The 22,189-nt window shown below is 40.5% G+C and overlaps 1 protein-coding gene across 2 annotated transcripts in view; it reads left to right on the top strand.

Annotated features, from left to right (window-relative positions):
• Nucleotides 1–22,189, top strand: part of Grid2 (glutamate ionotropic receptor delta type subunit 2) — a 1,595,433-nt gene that overhangs the window by 1,319,313 nt on the left and 253,931 nt on the right. For both annotated transcript variants that reach the window (XM_008844624.2, XM_008844623.2), the window contains exon 13: nt 972–1,167. In XM_008844624.2, coding sequence (XP_008842846.1) covers nt 972–1,167 — 196 coding nt within the window. The remainder of the gene's footprint in view (nt 1–971; nt 1,168–22,189) is intronic.

The following is a 22,189-nucleotide window of genomic DNA, read 5'->3' as shown; positions in this document are numbered from 1 at the left end:
TTGTGACACTGTGCATTTATTCTCTTAACCCAAGTCTTCTAGTCTGGAACAAACATGGCTGGAATGGCTCTGAATGTGAGGCCCTGCAGGTGGATAAGATGCGTCACTTGCTTGTCATGTATATAGTACCCACTCAGCAATGACTGCCATAACTACTATATTTTAAGTAGTCACTTGATTTCCAAACATGTTATGTAAATCATAACCATGTTATAAAACTATTAAAGCCTTGTACCTAAACTAAAATAGACCTAATGCTCATAATGTACTGAAATTTAAATGAACAACTAAATTTGTCACTATTAATTTGTTGCTACTTTGATGAGATTGCTCAATTTTTTCCCTATGACATTTCCAGAAAAGTAAAGAAAAAAAAAAAAAGCATCACCACTAAAAACCTTCACCTTTCCTTCACTGACACTTTTATCTTGATAACCTGACACACAGAGTTTAACCACAGTTCTCCTTAAACGTGACATTGTATTTTTTAAATTTATTTGTTTTATTTTGTTTTTTATGAGACAGGGTCTCCCTGTAGCCCTGGCTGCCCTGGAACTTGCTATGTAGACTGGGCTGGCCTCAGTCTCACAGAGATCCACCTGCCTCTGCCTCCTGAATGCTGGGATTAGAGGTGTATGTCACCACACTTGGAAAAGCATGACATTTTAGAGTTTATTTTTTTGGTCTTTTTAAGACAGGGTCTTCCTGTAGTCCCAGCTGGGCTAGAACTTACTATGTAGACCAGGCTGGCCTTGAACTCAGAGATCCACCTGCCTCTGCCTCCCAAATGTTGTGATTAAAAGCTTGTGCCACCATTCCTGGCGACATTTTAATTTTAAGAATCCACAATCTATGGAAAAGTGTTTGGAAGCTGGCTTTGGATGAAAAGCGCTTTTGTCCCTTCAGTTTTATTTCTGCTTGATAATATTCAACACTCTTCCTTGTGTCTCTCTTGTCTCCCAATAACCAAGGTCTCTCCAGGATCTGTCCAAACAAACAGACATCCCTTATGGCACAGTCCTGGACTCTGCAGTGTACCAGCATGTCCGCATGAAGGGACTGAATCCTTTCGAGAGGGACAGCATGTATTCCCAAATGTGGAGAATGATCAACCGAAGCAATGGATCAGAGAACAATGTTCTGGAATCCCAAGCAGGCATTCAGAAGGTATGACAGTGGCTTTCAAAAGTAATCTTTTCCAGGCTGTCTTCCCCACTGCAATTGCTGAGATTTATTTATTTCTTATTCACTGTGACTCTGACACAGGGTTTTCAGTAAAATTATACCTTTGTTACTTTAAAGATGGCCTCAGGATGCTCAGTGCTCCCAGACAGGAAATTTCAAGTCCTCTGTGATGTCTCACAAATCAGTTTCCCATGGAATTCCAAACCTAAAACTCATGCTGTTATTTTCTTCAGAAAAGGATTAAGGACTTATAAACATGAAGACTAAAGAAGTTTTCACAAATCCCATTCCAGATATCTCAGGTTATGCAATTCATTTCAATGACTTAGGGTATTTTCTATACCACATTTGTTTTAGTCTAAAACTTCATCTCTTCTGTGATTATCTAAAGCTACTTGGAAGAAAAATTTAATCTTATCAACAAATAAGGTTCCTGCAAATGACTGTTTCTGTTTCCAAATGTGAAAAATCCTTATCTGCTTATTTTTCTATAACCATCATTTAGAAGTAGCTATTTACAAAGGCTTAGAAAAGCTTTTTCACTTTTGTAAAAAACTTTAAAAAGCCATTCTTCGTTGTTCGTGGATGTAGTTTCCTTACAAGTATACACAAGAAATTCTGGTCCAGCAGCCTCTGGAAGAGAGCTGGATACTTCTGTGTTGAAAATGACTACCAGTGGCTAGATGTGGTTGTCATACATTGGGCGCTCCTGGAAAGAATGAACGAATGAAGGCATGAGCGAATGAGGGACTAGATGTCAAGGACAGCAGCAGCAGATTCACTGTTTCCGTGTGACTTTCCATAGCAGAAAAATTCTCGGTGTCTGCTCAGAAGGCAAATGCTCTCTGCTGAAGAGGATTTTACAACTCTGAGTCCTCTACCCCAGGTTCCAGTGTGGCTCTTGGCCTTTTCGCGTGGTGCCCTTTATCTGCAATCACTGTTAGTGTGGTGTCTAGGGTCAGCCTAGGCAATCTGTGCTATAGCCACACTGACATTGCTATGGTGAGAACTGATGCTGTTGTAAATCCTTCCCTAAGTGCTAACACCTCCTTTAGGAAGGGAACACTCTTAACAGAAGCAGAAGCTTGTAAGAAAGGACATGGCTTGATCCTCTAGTGCCTTTTCCCTTGTTATGCAAATCTTAGTTTCTTAAGGCCCAAATGTAGATCCTAAAATGTTTCTTGTCTTTTTTGAGAGGAAATTGACTCTGGGAAGTTTAACTCGGCATCCTTGCCTGGCAGGGAGAGTGGGTCCAGGATGTGGTTGAATATGCACACTGGTAGAGAGGAGGAAAGGAGGATGTTTGGGGTTGACTAGATAGGTACTCATAGGAAGCCAGTCAATTTGAGTTTCTGAATAAATACACTAAGTGGTCATTGGAAGGTTTTTCTTCATCTAACATCAAAAAAAAAAATCCTTTATAGGGCTAGAGGTGTAGCTTAGTGCTAATGTGTGCTTAGGGCATATGAGGCCTGTCTTCCGATTACTCCCCACCACAGAAAAAGAGAAATTCTGTTTTTCAAAGATGAATATAAGTAGAAATTCTTATTTTATATTTATGCTACATTTTAGGAGGCAAAGCTGCCCTGGCTAGTACCTCTGTCTCAGTGTTATTCCAGAGACAGTTCACTGCTTTTCTCTCATCAAACGTATAAAGTCTCAATTAATTTGTTCATTCTTAAATATTTTCTAAGGGCTAGTTATGAACCAGGCCCCGATATAGAACCTGGGGATTATCTCGGCATCAGAGAAATGCTCACTGCGCTCAGGAACAAGAGGGTCTGGTGAGAAAGAGAAGAGAGAAATAAAACATGTGACTGAAACTGTGATAAATGCTATGAGGTTTGTAACAGGGTGCTACTGTGGAGGTGGAAGAGCCACAGGTCATTTGGTTCTTTTGGGCCTCTCTCCTCTTTGTCAAAAACAATCAGAGTAAAGGAAATAAGAGCCTAAGCTTGTGCCAGGCAGGCGTGGAGGTGCACACCTTTAGTCCCAGGCCTTGGGAGGCAGAGGCAGGCAGATCTCTGGGAGATCAAGGCCAGCCTGTTCTACATAGTGAGTTCCAGGCCAGCTGGGGCTACAGAGTGACCCTGTCTAAAAAAGACAAAAATAAATAAAATGAAAAATCTTGAGCCTAGCAGGCCTGCCATCCTGGATTTAAATCTAACTCACTTTTAAAAATGAAATACGTGAGCATGACCATTATTTTAGAATCTTCCTGAGCCTGGGGAGTACCAGCACCATGATAAGAAGTCCCACCCTCACACAGGTGTGGCCAAAATTAAATGAACCTGCATGTGTTGGCTTACCTCTCTAATCCCAACACCTGGGAGGCTAAAGCAAGGCAGATTGTGAGTTCCAGGCCAGCCTAGGGCACATAGCAAGTCCCTGTCTCAAATACTTAAAAATAATAATGATTAATAAGATGGGGCCTGGAGAGATGGCTCAGAAGTTAAGAGCACTCACTGCTCTTACAGAGGACCCAGGCTCAGTTCCCAGCACCCACATTGAGGCTAACCATCCATAACTCCAGTTTCGAGGGATCCGGCACCCTCTTGTGACCTTTGTGGGCATTGTATGGCACAGGCGCATTACATGCATGCAGGCAATATAGTTGTGCACATAAAACAGCAAAAATAAATAAATAAAATATATTTAATTAAGATAGTTATGCAGAGCTTAAATACAAACTACGTAGAGCCACAAACATCTTTTAAGATAGTTCAGGAGATTACCAAGAGAATGTATATGTGAGGAATTTGTAATTACAAAACTTTAGTATTTAATAATTCCTCTTTTAACTTCAAATTGTTGTTACAAAAAAGAAAAAGAAGAAAAAAATAAAAAAAGAAAGTGCAGTATGAGAAGCAGAAAACAATTTCTGGTTCCTGGTAGTCTGCTTATAAGGAAAGTTAGTAAGTTTAAAGAGCAAATCAAGTCTTCCAATATTTACTGTCCCCTGATCATCCTATTTGGGGGCTTGCTGAAGAGGTGCGGAACCATGCCTTTATGAATTCACAAAGCCTAAGTGAAGTTTCTTCCTAGTGTAGGTTTCCTTCAGCCAGCCAAAGGCAGCTGAAAATTGTTTGGACACAGAATAAGTTGTAATAAAGACATGAATTTTGGTTGAGTTCGTAAGATTTTTGGAAAGTTTCCATTAAAAAGTAAAACCGAGCAACAAATAACCTCCTCACCTGCTGAAGCGCACCAGAGGGAGCATCATAAAACCCAGTACCTTTCCATGAAATGCGGCTGCGGGGGTGGTTCATTCTGGAGCACCTGGTCTTGCACACCTAACACAGCAGCTTCCTGATCTCTGCTATTGATTTCTAATTAGTGCAGGCAGAAAAGGAAAAAAAAAAAAAAACCTTCAGAGATAGTCAAGGTCAACATTCCACTAAAGGCCACCCTGCTTCTGTGCTGTCTTTGACAGAAATCCATACACAATAACCGCCTCACTAGAAAACCTGTATCACTGTGAAAAACAGTCCTCACAATCCATAACTAACTAGATCTCATTAATGTCTCAGGCTGTGCTTGTCCTTAATTGAGCTACTGGTCTCATTGTTTCCCCTACTTAACAGCGGATCCCGATCCCCTAAAACATCTTTGTTCTGAGGTACCAGAGAAATCTGTGTAAGTAAGCATTAAGTCGAGAGTTTGGATTTATTCCTCTGGCAAGACATTCACCTGTACCGAACTACCCTAATTAAATAAATTTATTTCTGTCTTGCTCTGCCCGAGTTCTTCATGTAAGTATTAAAAAGGTATGACTTGGAAAATGTAACCGAAGTTTTTTTTCAGGCAGCCAACGGTTACTTTTGGAACACATCCTGTGTATCAGACATTAGCCACTGGGATAAACAGAGAAGGGAACAAGTGCTTTCCTGAGTTTGCCCCTACCAAGGGTAGCAGACAATAAACAAAGTTGCTGAACTATTACTGAACCTTCAGTAGTGAAATGTATTAAGAAGGAAAAGAGACAGTAGAAGGTACAGACTGTGGACAAGCTCTTGCCTCTATGATCAAGTAACCAAGGAAGGCCCCACTGAGAAGGTGATATTTGAATAAAAGCTTGAAGAAGGGGTGTGTGTGTTTGTGTGTCTGTGTGTGTGTTGGAGAGAGAGAGAGAGAGAGAGAGAGAGAGAGAGAGAGAGAGAGAGCCTGGGCAAATTGTTCTCAGACAGGTCAGGAAGTACAAAGGCCCTGGAGCAGCCCTAGATTGTCCTAGAGTAAGGAGGCTAATAAGGACCCAGAAGTGCAGGATTAGTATCAGAGATGCAACATCAGAGAGAGCCAGAGGGCAAAGCAGAGACCATCATGTAGAGTCTTGCTCCTTAAAGCAGGGCCTCTGAGCTAACAGCAAGAGTCTTACCTAAGAGTTAATAAGCACAAACTCTCAGACCCACCCCAGTCCTCTGAGAGTGAAGGCCAGTTTTACAAGATCTGAGAAGGATTCGTAGGCACAGTAAAGTTTGATTTATAGTAATGCAAGACTGTATAGAACATTCTAATTTGGCTTTCCTCTGTGAGTGATAGGAAACTCAAGAGGGTATTAAACAGAAAGCCAACAAGATTGAAGTCACATTTTGGCAAAGCGAGCACTGAGGAAAATCTAAAGTGGCCACATGGACATGGGTTAGGAGGCCACACCTGCCACTTGACAATGTTCTGAAATTACACCATGACATGTTCATCCCTGTTAAAACCCAATGCAGTCTGGAAGACTATGCAGTCATTGACGTCTGTCAGGTTATTTGGTGGGTACTGAGACATGGGACAGGGTATTTATGAGAGCACATGGAGAAACCACCAGGTCTCGGGTTAGGAACTAACCAGAAACATAGGATCTGTGTACAGCACTGAAATAAAGAAGTCCGTGATTATTACCAGGGCAGTATTCATTTCTAATAGCCTAGTAATCTCTGTGGTATTAAATCCTTCTAGAACTGCAGTAGTTATGTCCTCCGGAGCAGTAAGGAAAGCCGGGACTGCTTTCACCTGAGAATTGCAGTGGTGAGTGAACGGTTCCCCAGCCCATGGAGGCAGTCGGTATGCAAGCTCATGGGGTAGCATAGAAATCAGGGACAGGCCAAGAAGCTGTAGTATTTAACCTTAATAGTAGCATCCATGGGCTTGTAAGGCTACCAGTCCACTTCAGTCCAAGAGCATGAGGAAGGGTCCCCATTACCTGAGAACAGAATGCAAGTTCCAGCGGGAAATCTGGGCACCCGCTAAGTAACTAGGCTTCAGACTGAAAGATCTAAGGTGGCCCTATAGAAATGAGTTAGGAGGAAAACCAAAGTGTAAATGAAGGCCAGGACAAAAGGTGGGTCCAAATAGACCAGCATCATGCATTTGGAAGGGGAGATGGAAAAGCAGATCCTATGAACTGGTAAGGTAAGCCTATCCCACTTATTCAGCTCTGACTAAAATGCTGGTGGATTGAGCCTATTATTTCATAAGCTCACTAAACAGCTTGTGTATCCATCTCTTATCTACTTGGCATTGTTCTAGTCATGGGAAAGGACAATAGAACAAGCAAAGTCTCTGCCCCAACAGAACATGTAATGTGGTAAAAGGAATGCAGACAGGTTTATAAATATGTGCTGTAAAAAAGCATCAAAGTCAGATGTGCTAGTGTGCTCATTTAATTCCAACACTCCTCAGTGGCCAATAAGAACCTTTCTAAGAAAAAAGACTTTAAAAATCTGTGGTTCGCAGCAAAGCATCAACAGACAAATATGAACTAAGAAATACTGGAAGAGTAAGAGCTCATGGGAGCAGGCGCAAGAATATCACATATGCCGGGTGGTCCTACAGGCATCTCTGAAACAGTGGCAGTTGCGTAGGGATGTGAAAGAAGGAAGGATATGAGCCACTGAACCATGCAGACAGTGGGGAGAGAGAGGTCAGAAGTGCTCCCAGCCCCGGAAATAAAACCCTGCAGACTTCCTGACGCAGAGGCTGGCTTGGGATGCTGGGGAAGAACGTCAGAAAATCCAGTATGGCTGGAGGACTGGGCATAGACAGGGACTGGTGTTAGGAGAGGAGCAGGAGATGAGAGTGGGGTATGGGTGGGATGGAGGCTGTTAGGACTCCTGATGTTTAGATCTCACTGACGTTGCAGGTGTATGTTGAGGAAGGGGAGACATTTGTCAAGTGATTCTGATAGCGGAATTAGAGAAACACTGACAGAATCACAGGTAGAATCATTGATTCAGTGAGCCGTCTTAGTAACTTTGCAATAATAAGCATGACTGTAAATGAGAGCAGTCATGGGGCTGTATTTCTCTAGCTACCATCTTCAGCTACCCGGGTGTAAACACAGAATGGACATGTACATTTCACCAGAACTGGTGTGATCCAGATAAGTACAAGAGAAAATGATAGGGCCAGGGAGTTGGTGCATGAAAACATGGTCGTTGTTCCTCGTCATGGATTCTGATCTGTATAAGAAGAAAGCAATGAGAAAGGGGGGCTGAGGATGTCACAGCGATGGTAGGAACAATGAACCGCAGCTCGGAACGTGACTGAAGGCATGTTGGGGTCGGTGAGCTAGAGTGGTAGCATGAAAAGTAGTGTGAGGTTGTTCCGAGATGACACATTTGAAGCTGAGATGATGAGGACACTACAGATTTTAAAATGATGGGGCAGGGTAAGGGTTGACTGAGAGAAGAGGAAAAGCAAACTCTTTGGCAGCAAGGAAGCCAAGATATCGAGAAACTAGTTACTGGAATGGATGTTTATCTGAACAATCAAATCACTGAAAATAAGCTGAGAGCTAGCGTTCGAAAGTGGGAAGGTGAGCCTCGTGATAAAGCTGAGCACTGCTGGAGGGATTCCCAGATGAGTGGAGGTAGTACTGTCTGATAACGGGGACTCCAGTGCTGGAGGACTGAACAACAGGCACCAGGAATGGACTGAATCATGAAATGGTCACTGCTCCGGATCCAGCCCTAACGGTGTGAATATTGTAGCAAAGGAAAAGAGCCACCACTTGAGACAACTATAGGGAATATGGGACCACAGAGGAGAAGCAGACCCTCATTAGCAAAGGGAGGTAAAAGGAGACCCCAAATAGTAAGTGGAAGGTATAGGTGAGGTGGCCTTATGTCGCAGTTTGTCTAAGATGGTTTTGATTTCCCCCACTGTCCCACAATGACTTTCACTCTTGAGAGGTCCCACTGAGCAATTAATTGTCTGATCTCCCTAAATACAGAGCTCATGCTGATGATGAGCTCCAGAGAGCACAGTGGAAGAATATGGAGAGTGGGTCAAAATCAAGGGATGAGCATATCCATATGGCTGAGCTAGAAGTAGTCACCTGACCAGGGACCTTGGACTTGGCATGGCTGGTGGGCATGTATAAACAGGGCCAAAATGTTACTGTGGCTCTAGACAGGTAATGTTGGTAAGGAGTTGAATGGTGAGTGACAGAGGGGTGCCCGTGTTCCCAGGGGCACATTGAGGTGTAGACACTTCTGATCCCCAGCGATGGCAGGGTAAGGGCCTGGCTATCTTTAGTCTCTTAGCAGCAGAGAGACTTGAGTGCATTGCTTCCTGAAGCTTATTAATGCTAGAATCCAAATGAATACATACATGTCAAATGATACACAGGAAAAAAGCCAATGAACAGAAAACAGATTTGAACTACAGTACAGTTGAACATACCGTTAGTCCTGGTGTTCGGATATTCTCTTAGCTACTTGATTTGCTTCCCCTCCTCTTACAGCTCTGTACTACCATTTTGGCATTGAGTATAAATGGCAAAGTAGATGAAAATTAGTGAGCTTGCAGCAGAAGGATGTAAAAGCACACGAGCTTCAGTGAGCATCTTTGTAATAAAATGACTGGGTGCATAGCTGTAAAATCTAGGTTAGGCCCTTAATACAGAAATGCATCACTAAACCTAACCTACTTGAGGAAAATAACAATATTAAGCATCTCTGGGCTGTGAAACACCAAGCCTGGGCTGTTGCAGCACCAGGTGTGGAGGCAGTGTATTGGCTTCATTTGCCCACTTGCCAAATGATTCCACCAATGTGATTCACCCCAGCACCCCCACCTACCTCTGTAGCCAGAGCTCAGATCCCACTGGCATGTTCTCCGTCTTTCCAAAAATCAGAGTTTTTAGTTCAGTGGCAGTAATCACACAAAAGAAGAGAACTACACCCAAGAGAGAGTGAAAGACAGAGTTCATTTCCAACCATTCTGCTAATGTGTTTTTGATGCCTGAAGTTTGATGAGGTTGTCTAATAACTTTTTTAAAACTTACTTTTACTAGTGATTCTCATAAATTTTTGAAATAAAATTCAGTCTTGATCTAATATTTACTCAAAAGGAGGAGAAATTTAAAATCATAAACTTCTTATGTGGCCATAAGCATTTTAACTTGTTTCAATGTGTCAAGTTTTACAGCACACAAAACATGCTACAGATACTTTTTATAGATATTCAGAAGAAAAATATGTGAGAGGCTCCTGATAAAAATAATGAGGTGCTGTATTTGTATAAATATGAGACTACCAACATACTATTGGCAGAGCATGCAAAAGTGAATTTTTAAAACCGTGATATAAGTCCTGTTTACTCCAGATCTTTTAATTATCTACATTAAGTACTAATTCATCTTTATACTTGTTCCTTTCATCAACAATGATGTCCTATTGAGAGCCCCAAGATCCTGTGGTTAGTCCTGGTTTAATACACACCCATGAACTCAAGTAGAAAAAAAATTCTGTAACAGAACTCTATCTTTATAGTTCCATTGGAGCCATTGTGTTCAAAGCTTCTTCATCTGATAAATACTTTAAATGATGCGCTGCTTTTATTCTATTATATAAACTTCCCAAATTGGAAAATGTGCATAGATTTCTAAAAATTTCTGTTGAATAAAGCAAACACGTAAAAAACCCCAATGTACTAAAATTTTAAAGTCAGTCCATTTTACTCACCCAATTTTACTGAGTCAGCTTCCACTGACCAGATATGCAGTTTTCTGACTTTTCTTTTGTACATTTTATAAGACATAACATGTAAACAGATGCACATATACATCAGGGTTATTTTGTGTTTGATTTGCATTTTTATTACATTTATTTATTGTGTTGGGTAAGGAAGTGCACACCACCATGCACAGGTGCAGGTCAGAGACTAACTTGTCAGAGTCAGTTCTCTGCTTCCACTGATGTGGATCTGGGGATTGAACTCAGGTTGCCGGGCTTGGCACCAAGCACCTTTGCCCACTGAACCATTTCACTGAGCTTTGATTCACATTTTGATTGCCTTAAATGTTATGCTGTTATCTCCTCCTATTTTTATATTATAAATATTTTATATTATAACTCTCTGTATACTATTTAAATTCCTTCCAAACTGTCCATGTACTACTAACATTTAGCAGTGTTACCCTTATTAAATATACTAGTTTATTTTCTACTTAAAACAGTAACATTTTGCTTATCTATGTTATTTGTCTTATTGATACAACCCTAAAAGTGGGATTGTGAGTTAGAGTAAAGACATTTACATATTTAAAAGCTGTGTTCACCATAGTGTATAAAATTATACTCATTTCTACTGTGATTAAATTACAAATGCACCTTTTCCCCTCATTGCCTGCCAGAAACTTTTGTTATTACTCTTACTTTTGGGGGGATGAAATTATGAATTAAAAGTATCTAATTTTCGTTTTCATTTTTCTGAGTGTTTAATAAGATTGAACATTTTTCAAAGGTGTGTATTTTGTTCACAGATTGGTATATCTTTAGTTTGCCCAATCGTATCATGTTTTTACACATTTTACTTTCTCTTTTGTGTTAACTGTGGATGAAGTCCAAGGGCCCACATACCCTACGCAAAGTCTCTACGACTGTGCCTCTCTCCAGCACTCTTCTTTTTAGTTGTTTGCTTTGTTTTGTGAGATGACATGGTCTCACTAGGCTGTACAGTCTGACTTGAACTAATTCTGTAACTCAGGCAACCTTGAACTTAGGATCCTCTTGCCTCAGCCTCCTGAGTAACTGGGATTGCATATTTGTGAACAAGGCCCAGCTCTTTCTAAAATATAAATAATGCAGAAATACTTGGCCTCTGATGCTCTGCCCTTCGCCTTTCAAGCGTTATTCCTGGCAATGCCCACAACTACATTTAGGCTGCCAGGGAAGCAGATGTAACTGCAGGCAAACAGCATTTGGTCACGTTTTGCTGTGCACGCTGCGAGAGCGCACTTCAGAGGATCCCGCTTCTTTTCCCAGCCAGTGTTTCAAAGAGCGGCAGCACTTACTCGGCAAAGAACAGGAAAAGATAAATCATCTTGTACATATATCTTTAAGCCATCCACTGTTTGCTTTCTTCTTTTTATCTCTAAGACTAGGAAAAAGACTGGAATTTTATAAAATTGAGTTCCTTAGTAGATGACATACAGTGAGACAGCTCAAATGTTTTGAAATAGTTCTCTCTGGGTATTTTCTTCTTTTTTCCTTTCTTATTGAAATTTTCAAATTTTATATAATATAGTTTGATAATATTTAGAACCCCTCCCCTATCTGTAACTTAATGTATTCTATTATATACATAATAAGGCCTCTAGAGTCTAATTGTGTCCCCAGATGTCCTTCAGTGGGGGTTCATGGTACAAAGAGTCCCATCCTTGAAAGAGACTGTCTTCGTCCCCGCCAGCAGCCTTCCGTTGCTAAAAGTTCCTAAGGTTGGGGTTTCTTACCTACTTCCCCAGGTCTATGCTGGGATTTTGACATACTTCTTAAACATCTCCTGTACCTAAAGTCTGTTACAAATAGAAAACAGGGACAAATATATGCAGATAGATGGAAGATAGATGATAGATAGATAGATAGATAGATAGATAGATGATAGATAGATAGACAGAAAGAAGATAGATGATAGAGATAGATAGATGGAAGATAGATAGATGATAGATAGATAGATAGATAGATAGATAGATAGATAGATAGATAGATAGAGATATATGGCCTATAGAGTCAAATATCTGTCCCCAAATGTCCTTCAGCATGGATCTCTCTACCAGAGCCTGATTAACCTACCAAGAGCTACACCCTTAAAAGAGACTTACTCTCCCCTTCCTCAGGTACGGTTGGTGTTTCTTACCCATGTCCTTACGTCTATGTTGGGATTTCATCTGGCTTGAGCTTACATTGTACTTGTGCATGCTGTCACCATTGCTGTGAGTTTGTATGAGTGGCTTCTCAGCTGTCTGGAAAACTCTTGTTTCCTTATGGTCATCTACCACTTCTGTCTCTTAGAATCTTTCTGCCCCCTCTTCCCCAACGATCCCTGAGTCTTGGGAGGCAGAAGTTTGGTATAGTTGTCCGGTTTGGGGATAATCACACTGCAGTCTCATCCTTTGCACATTGGCCCACTGTGGATTTCTCAGTTAATCACCATCTGCTGCATAAGGAAGCTTTCTCTGGTGAGAGTTGAGAGATGCATTAGTCTATGGGTATAGCAGTAAGTCATTAGGAGTCACGTGAATACTACATCTATTTAGCATAATAATAGTATTCAGCTATCTCTTATAGCCTGTGGTATTTTCTAATGAAGGTATTGGACTGTCATGCTTGTTTCCATTACATGAGACTGTGACATGTAAGCCCTTTAACATGTATTTTAATTTGTTTGTTCGTTTACTGAGACAGGGTCCCCCACCCAACCTTCCTGGAACTCACCGTGTAGACCAGGCTGGCCTGAATCAAGCAGAGATCCAATGTGCCTCTGCCTCCCAAGTGCTGGCACTGAAAGTATGTGTCACAATGCCTGACTCTGAATTATTTTTTAAATATCTTTATTGATTCGAGAATTCCATACAATGTATTTTGATCATAGTTAGACCCCTCCTCCTTATTACCCCCCACCTCTAACTTTGTGTTCTGTCTCATTATTTTAAAAGGTCTATTGAATCTAATCTGTGTTTCCCAAGTGTTCTTGGGTGTGGATCTATTTCCTGGAGTCTGACCAGCCTACCAGGTGTCATACCAGTGAGGAAAACTGACTCTCCCTCTCCCAACATTTATCTATTGCCAGTAGATTTTCAACTAGGGTTAGGGTTTCCTGCCCTCCTCCCCCATCCATGCTCTGCACTTATCTGATTTGGGTTGCATAGGTCTTGTGCAGGCTATCATGTGGGTTCATGCAACTACACTGTGGTATCCAGATGATACAGTTTCCTTATGTTCATCTACCACCTCTGGTCTTAACTATCTTTCTGCCCCTTCCACAATGACCTGACAATGTGATCAGGGCCAAGAACCTGTGACTAGACAAGTCACAGACCCTGGGGAAGAGCCTAGGACTTGGAATTTTTCCTATCTGCTCCCCTGGTTGTACTTAGAAACCTGTATAGATTCCGTTTCCTTCCTGTGGGCCCTAGCTCCCAGCTGTCCCTTGGAATCCTCAGCTGTTCCTCTCCTCTCCTGCCCCTCCCTTTCCTTCCCTTCCCCTCCCCTCCCCTCCTCTCCATCTAATAATGTGTTTGGTGTCACGATTTTCTTCTCAACTGCTAACTCAGTCCTCCAACTAAAGTGCAACTGCCACGATTACTTCCTGCTCCTACATTTCTCAGATTAATTGTCATCTTGGGCACTAAAGCCTCTGATTACAAATCCTCCTCACTCATTAAATCTCCATAACTACTATTTTCCTTACTTTAGATCAATCTGTCTTGCAAAATCCTTTATGGTTCTACAATCTGGCATCAGCTCAGCCTGAGAAATAGCAAAATAAATATTGGATGCCTTGATAATATGTGGGGCAACAAATATATTACAATTTAAAATCATACTTATGTTTGGTAGAAATAAAATCTTCCATTTTCCCATTGTTTCTTCTATTATACACAGTATTAAATACTAGTGTTTATAAATGCAAAGTAATTTTCTATAATAGTAAGTGAGATAGAGCTTCTCTTTTGAAGTCATAAGAAATTGATTTGTAATATAATCTGAGTGCATAATACCAATAGCTTTTGTATAATATTTGATAGACATTTTTAAATTATTTATTTATTTATTTTATTTGTGTGTGTGTGTGTGTGTGTGTGTGTGTGTGTGTGTACACTGTGTGGCAGTCAGAGGACAACTTTCAGGAATTGGTTCTCTCCTTCCAACATGTGGAACCCAGGATTTAACTCAGGGCATCAGGCTTGGCAGCAAGCACCTTGAATCACTGGGGCATCTTGGTCCCACAAATTTTTATCAAAAGGCTTAATTTAGTTTTTGAATTGTACTAAAGTACATGTAACATAAAAATGCTATCTTAGCCATTTTAAGTGTACATCTAAATGGTAGTGAATAGATCCATCCACATTGTTCTACTACAACCATCCATCTTCAGAACTCTTCTATCTCGTAAAACAAAACTCTACATTCATTACACAATTCCCCTTTCTTCCTACTCCCAAACCCCTATCAGTTGCCATTTCACTTTTTGTCTCTATGAATTTGACTATTCTAAGTACCACATATAAACAGAGCCATACAGTATTTGTCCCTTTGTGACTGGCTTATTTTAATTAGCACAGTGTCCTGAATGCTCATCCATGTTATTGCATGTGTCAGGATTTCCTTCCATTTTAAAGCTAAATAACATTCCATTTTATGTTGTTGTGTTAATTGTTCCTGGGAAGACATGAACGAATGTCCATTAACCTCAGATGGGGTGCCAATGACAAACCAAAGCACAGCTCTACCAATGTCCAATTTGGCAAAACAATGAGTTTATTGAGTTCACTTACAGAGCATGAGGGAGGGGTTACTTACCACAGCATGGGTGACCCAAATAGCTGCATCACTGCAAAGTCCCACCCCATCATGGATGACCTTGTAAACCTGCATTGTGGAGTCCCACCTTCAGTTAACCAGTTCCTATATGCTCTGGCATCTTCCAATACTACCTGGGCCTGTGGAAGGACAGAAGAGAGTCGTGGCTGGAGTCTCAGTTGAAAGTCTTCTGACTCCTCTTCCTCCTTCTATGGGGAGTATTAGCAACTCCACTAGTATTGCCACAGACTTACTTACCTCTGTATTGTTCTGCTCAATTAGTTGCCATGGCTACTGGAGGAAGGTAGTCTCTACTCCAAGATGGAGATAGAAAAAAATCATGCTGTAACAAACTTTGCCACAGTTTGCCTGTCTTTTCACCATCAGTGGACACTTGAGTGCCTCTTGGGTGTTGTCTTCCACGATCATAGCTTTACAGATATCTATTAGATTCCCTGATTTTAAATCTTAGGGGTTTATATTCAGAAGTGGAATAGCTCTATCATACGGTAATTTTATTTTCTTTCTTGAGGACAGCCATGGTGTTTTCCATGGTAGTTACAGTGCCATCTTGGGCACTAAAGCTCCTGATTACAAATCCTATTTATACAAATAGATCACAGGGTTCCAGTTTTTCTACATTTTCACCGATGCCTATCAGCCTTTCTGCCATCAATCATCTATCATCTGTCTATCATCTATCTACGTATCATTTATCATCTATGTATCTCTTATCCCATTTCTCTTTGATCAATAGTAGACACTGTCATGGTTGTGAAGTTATAAATATATAAACTTAGACAGTTTTAATATAAATTTTAAAGAGGTACTATGCTAACAAACTGGAACATTATTTTCTCCCAGATTTATTCCACCAGAAAAATAGATTGTGTTGACTTGTGATATAAAGCCCAGTATTCATGGTGCCACCCCTGGGCAGGTGGTTCTGGGCTATATAACAAAACAGGCTGAACACAGGCCAGAGGAGCAAGCCAGCCAGGAAGCAGCATTCATCCATGGTCTGTTCCTTCTCCATATTCCTGCCTTGAGTTTCTGCCTTGGGTTCCCTCAAAGATGCACTATGATCAGGATGTTTAAGCCAAATAAACATTTTTTCCCCAAGTTTATTTTGATCAGGATATTGTCTCACAACAGTAGAAAGCTAACCAGGTCACTGTTCACAGGTTAGCTTCTGAGGATTACTCTTCTGGGCATTATTTAGAAGTGCTTGTTCTAAGGCAGTGACCTACACAGTCACTGGACCAGCCCTAGCACTGCCACCTGCGAACCCATGAGAATTTCAAATTCATAGTCACCACCCCCACCTAGTACTTCCTAATCAGAAGTCCTGAGTTAGGAGCTGGAAGTTATGCACTAACAAACTTCTCAAGTGACCACTGCACCTGATGTTTGAAATACAGTGGCCCAGGCTACCGTTAGTCCATGGGAGCCCCTCAGTTGGTCCTACTTCCTTACAGCTGAGCCCTTAGAAATCAGAGTTTCAGGTTCATTTAGGGAATCTAAAGTCTTTGATCACTAGACCAGACAATATGTGAATAATTTATATATAATAAAATACAACAGCATATAAACACACACACATGATTTTCTTGAATGTTTCAGCACTAAGAAACAAACTTTTACTTTTTTCTTTATATGCAATCAGTCAGCAGGTAGAGGTAAAGTGAGCGATACATCAAACAGCAGCACATTAGCATTTGTTTTATAAGAAAGAAACATCACTTATCTGGTGTCTGCTTTTCCCTCTTATGCCCTGCCAGTGCCCCTGCCAGCCTGATGTCTAACACTGAGCTAATTATCATTCTTTGCAAGCTGATGCTTATCTTTCCATACTCTTTATTTCTGCTCAAAGCACCTGTGGTCTGCTTGCTTTATACACCAGAAGCTGAAAAGTGATGTTCCTTGTCTTCATCTTTCTTACCAGAGTGAATTAATAGTTTCAAGTATCAATCCCGCCTCTGTAGCCTCTCTGTCTCCTTTCCCTTTCTACTCAGCGTTTACCAGTTCATGGCAGTATTATTATCCTCCTGGGCTGTAGAGACAACTGATTCACCCCTTCCCTTTCTGCACATCAATCCTGCCTCATCATAGTATCAACAGTGTTCCATCTTCACTCAAAGGCTGTTAGATGTCCCACTTTGGTTCAAATTGTTCTCCATGCAGAGGTGTCTGTGACTTGGCATTATTCATTCCCTTGGTCTTCATTTACTCATTTGTTATTTTCATTCAAAGGCTGATGAAAGCCCATGCTGTCTAGGCATGGATCTGGGTGGCTGCTTCCCCTACCACGTACCTTCTATTTCGGTCAAAGTCCATGATAGGCTTTCTCTTGCACACCTCCACATTCTTACCCATCAGGTGCTGCTCACTTCTTTGCACCATCAAGAATTCACAGCTGCCTTTGCCTGTTCATTGGCTGATAATTTTCATGTTCTGCATCAGTGATTGCTGTGAAGTCTTGCCTGATTCTTTTCTGAAATACTTCTTTTTCCACTGAACTCTTTAAATGTATCCATCCTCAGATCAGGTCTCATTTTACTGTTACATTTATCTCTGTTTGTCTCTCTTTCCATATTTTATTCTACCTGGGTCAGGATCTCTACCCATTAGTTTGTTGCTGGGTCACTATAGTAAAAATCACTTAAAAATCAGCATCTGTAATTCTTTAGTGAATTGAATCATAAAGCTCTGTTTAGTTTACTGTTTCTTTCGACTTGAATGATTAAGACCATATCTAATAGATTATTCAAGAATTCAGATCCCTAAATTCTTAAGCATTTGTCCTTATAGACTGTTGCTACTAAAGAGATGAGGTATTTATGCATGTTTTTTGTAACAGTACAACCTAGTCACTACCATTTTTTTCTTTCCTCCTCCTCCTCTTCCTCCTCCCCCTCCGCCACCTTCCCCACTTCCCCCCTCCTCCTCCTGTCCTCCTCCTCCTCCTCCCCCCCCTCCCCCTCCTTCTTCATCTTTTTGAAATAAGGTCTCTCTGTAGCCCTAATGGTCTGGAACTCGCTATGTAGTCCAGGCTGGCCTCAAACTCACAGAGATCCATCCGCCTGCCTTTGTCTCCCGAGTGCTGCGACTAAAGGTGTGCACCACCATGACTGGCCTCCTATGCACTATCTGTAAGCGCTCTCAGAATACTATCTTATGAATGGAATAAATTTTGATTTCAACCTAAACTTAGTCTCATGTATTTATGGGGCTAACACCTAGGAACTTGTCTAAGAGACACTGACATAAGAAATTCTTTCGTCTTTTTGCTTTGCATATGCAAGGCAAGTGTTTTACCACTGAGCAACACCTCAACCCAAATTGTAGGTTTTAAGGTTTGCAAAATGATTAGATGTATATACTTGTTTTATATTCTGACTAGAAACTAGAGAACAGGCAGGACAAACAGACCTGACCCAGACTAGGATCAAGCAACTTTGGCTATTGTCACTGGTGCTTAATTTAAAGAAGACCCCCCCGAAAGCTTGGTGATCCTGACACACAGACAAGGTCAGCACTGCTGCTCTTTTCCGTTTGGCACTGGCAAGTTTAGTTTTCATTCGGAATGTGAGTATTTACTATGAATTTCTGCATTGATTGTGATGTTTAAAGAAAACATCAAAAGAGTCATTATCTTAATGATGGAGTTTGGTGTCCTCTTCAGTGTTGCACACAGTGCACACCCGAATAAGATGGTGAGAAAAGGAGGCACAAACCAAAACAGGAAAGAGATGAGAAAGGAAAATGGGCAGGATGCAGTGCGTGAGGGCATAGTTACAGAGATCCTTCACTGAATACTTCTCAGTCTTGACATTACATTGTTATCAGATAGGCGAAAACAAATATAATAAATAATCTGCCATTACTGGTATAAATCACTGACGTGTGCTTGGGTATCATGTGCAAATATTATACACAGATATGCACTGTCACCAAATCAAATATTCTATTTTTCTAGTTCCCTGTCTAGAATTTGTAATGCTAATTGCTCCTGCCTTTACTTCTCCTTCACATCTCCCATTCACGATTCAAGGACTTTCTTTTCCCCTTAGAGACAAGAGTTATGCAATTTGGGAGTCTTTTAGATAGACCCACTGAAGAGGTACTCCAATTGCCTCACCCTGCATCCCTGTTCAGCATGGAAGAAGCCAGAACGGTCTGCATCCCAATTCCCCTTCAGAGGATGGTGTGATAAGAATAGGAGGTAGGAATTGGCCTAGGCAGTTAGGTTAAAAAGACCCCAAAGAAATGTAGCCAGTTTCTGGGCTAAAAGTCAAAATGTCCTTGGGCCTGTTAGCAAAACACTCTGTTCCAAAAGCCAAAAATGTCAAAAGTATTTGGGAGCTTGTATCTAATCCTTAAAATATTTTAGGGTTACCTCTTCAGAGGGGGGGAATTTTGGAGGGGAGGGAGTGGGCATGGATTTGATCAGAACACCTTATATGCATGTATGAAATTCTCAATAAAGTTTTTGTAAAAGTTAAAAAAGGAGGAGGAAGAGGAGGAGGAAGAGAAAGAGGAGGAAGAGGAGGAGGGGTGGAGGAGGAGGAAGGGAAGATATGAGGAAGTAGAAGTCTGGAAGGACTTCTCATCCAGCACTACCACCTTGGCCCTTCACTGTGGGGCCCATGGAAATAACAGGCTCTGTGAGTACTGAAGTCTCTCTTGTTAGAACATATCATACCTATTGCTTTGCTTTATTCTGTTAAACATCCTAGTTGAATAAACTGATATTCTAAAAAGAAAAACAATTTATTGTGTTTATTGGTTTCTTTCAGAAATGTTGGATCTGAATTCTATGTTTTCCCATATGTATGCCCATCTTTCTTGTTAGAATAAATTGCAATTACTGTGCCACATGTAGGCAAATTTGCCAGTTACTCTCTGATAATTCCTGAACTATACTTTCTTAACTATTTCCTTAAAATCCCAGGACAATATATTCAAGTTGTGTACATTATTTAAGCTTTAGAGGCAGATGAATGAGAGTTTGAGTCTGAGGTCCCCCACTACCCTGTCAAGCAACATAGTCATGATCCTGAGAAACTGTTACATAAATGCCCTGAAATGTAGCCTTGAATTTATCACTAACCATAATAGGCACATATAAGATAAAATGTGGGTAAAAAGTAAAAAGAATTTAGAATTGATGATTTGTGGTAGTTCAATGCATACATATATTATAATACCCTCAGCTTCTGTTTATCAACTAAGTGAAGGCTTTATACTGTGAACAAGTAAACTTTTTAAAAATGAGAAACTGCCATGGAGAGGGTAGAGTCTCATTAATTATTCTCACTGATTACTTCCCCTGCCCAGAGCCCAGGGCCAAGGACATGCCCTTGCTGATTTGCAGCTGGTACCTTAAGTTTGAACACACTATCTGCTCAGCAATATGCATCAGGGTGGGATGTTTCTGCATCACATTATATTGTCAAATTTTTGCATTGAATATTTTGTATATTTAACTCTGCATATAAAATATTTACCCTGTAGGAAAGTGTTCAGTTATACCCAAATGAAATACTCCATCCAAGTTGTGAAGTACAAGATGCATTTTCCATCTTTTTAGTTCAAATACCAACATTCTGTTCAGACATCAAGGACACAGACATTTACACAATACCTGCAGCAGAGATTTGGTATAAAAATGGTGTGAAAACTAAGACAACTTCTTTGGCTAATTTAAAAGTCTTCAGCTCCTGTCTTTGGGGTAAAATAGTTCCACATAGTGTAAGCAACAATATAAGATACTTTTCTCATTTTTCAAGATAGAACTCCAAAGAACTAAACACAATATTGGATTATCTAATTATATGTTATGTGAAAATCAAGAGACTTTTCCAGAGCCTTAGAATTACCTTTTGTTTTTGACTGTCTGGACCAATCAGAGCATCTTTTTATGTTGAGTGTGCCAAGAGCCATTGACTATCTACATGGCCAGAAGTTTTAGTTATATCACATTCGCTTTCACCACACATCTATTTCAGGCACATCTGAAACAACATCACACACACACACACACACACACACACACACACACAGCCATCTTCCTCTGTTCCTCTTTTTGTTCTCAGTTGTTAGTAAATTCATTTTTCTAATTTGCTGGTCCCACTGCCTTTAAATAATTCACTTTTTTCTATGCTATTTCCATATATTCACCTACCAAGACCACAGAGGAAGAGTTTAAATCATTCTAGATTCTTCTATTCTTTTTATAGCTCATGTCCAGTTCATCAGCAAATATTATTAATTATTAATTTGAAAACACATACAAATTTTCATGGGACTGGAGACACAGCTCAGCAGTTAAGAGCACTGGCTGCTCCTGCAGAAGACCCAGGTTCAATTCCCAGCACCCATATAGCTGCCCAAAACCATTCATAACTTCAGTTCTAGAGGAATCTGATGCCCTCTTCTGACCTCCAGAGGCATTGCATGATATGGGGGCATTTACATACATGCAGACAATACACTCATACACAAAAAATAATAAATAAATAAATAGATAAACAAATAAATAAATAAATAAATAAATAAATAAATAATAGATATTTTTTAAAAAGAAAACACAAATTCTCAGACTTCCTTTGCTGACTGAAATGAGTTCACCACCACTTATTTCCTGGATTGTTGCAATGATCTATCTGATTTTCCTGGATTGTTACAGTGGACTTCTGTCAGTATTTCCTGGGTTATTGCAGTGATCTTCTGTCTGGTTTTCCTGTACCTATACTACTTTTCCATTGCTTTTTTCTAGTATAGCCATGTAATTTAACTTACTCTTCTACTCAAAACCATCCATGACCACCCCCACCTCATTCAAGATGAGAGTCAAAATCCTTCCAAAGACCTGTGAGGTCCAGCCTGATCTCCTGCCTGTTTGCTTGCTTTGGCTTGTCTTCTCTGACTTTTCTGTCTCTTATGTATTGCCCTGACTTTCCAAGATCATCTCATGGGCTTTTCTTTCTCATTTCTGCTTCTCCTGGAGGCTAGTTTTCTGAGTTGTACTTCACCACCTTTGAGTCTGGACTCAATCCAATATTTTCACTGAGCTCTTTCCTGACCATCCTTTTTAAACCTCCTAAGAATGTTTCTGAGATATATATATATATATATATATATATATTTCTTACTGTATGCTAAATATTAATCTTTGTATTTACAGAGAAGTTTAGTGTACACCA

Source organism: Nannospalax galili, unplaced genomic scaffold (genome assembly GCF_000622305.1).
Source record: "Nannospalax galili isolate Female #2095 unplaced genomic scaffold, S.galili_v1.0 scaffold441, whole genome shotgun sequence".
Taxonomy (NCBI): Eukaryota; Metazoa; Chordata; class Mammalia; order Rodentia; family Spalacidae; genus Nannospalax; species Nannospalax galili.
This window is presented reverse-complemented; position numbering and strand designations above follow the sequence as displayed.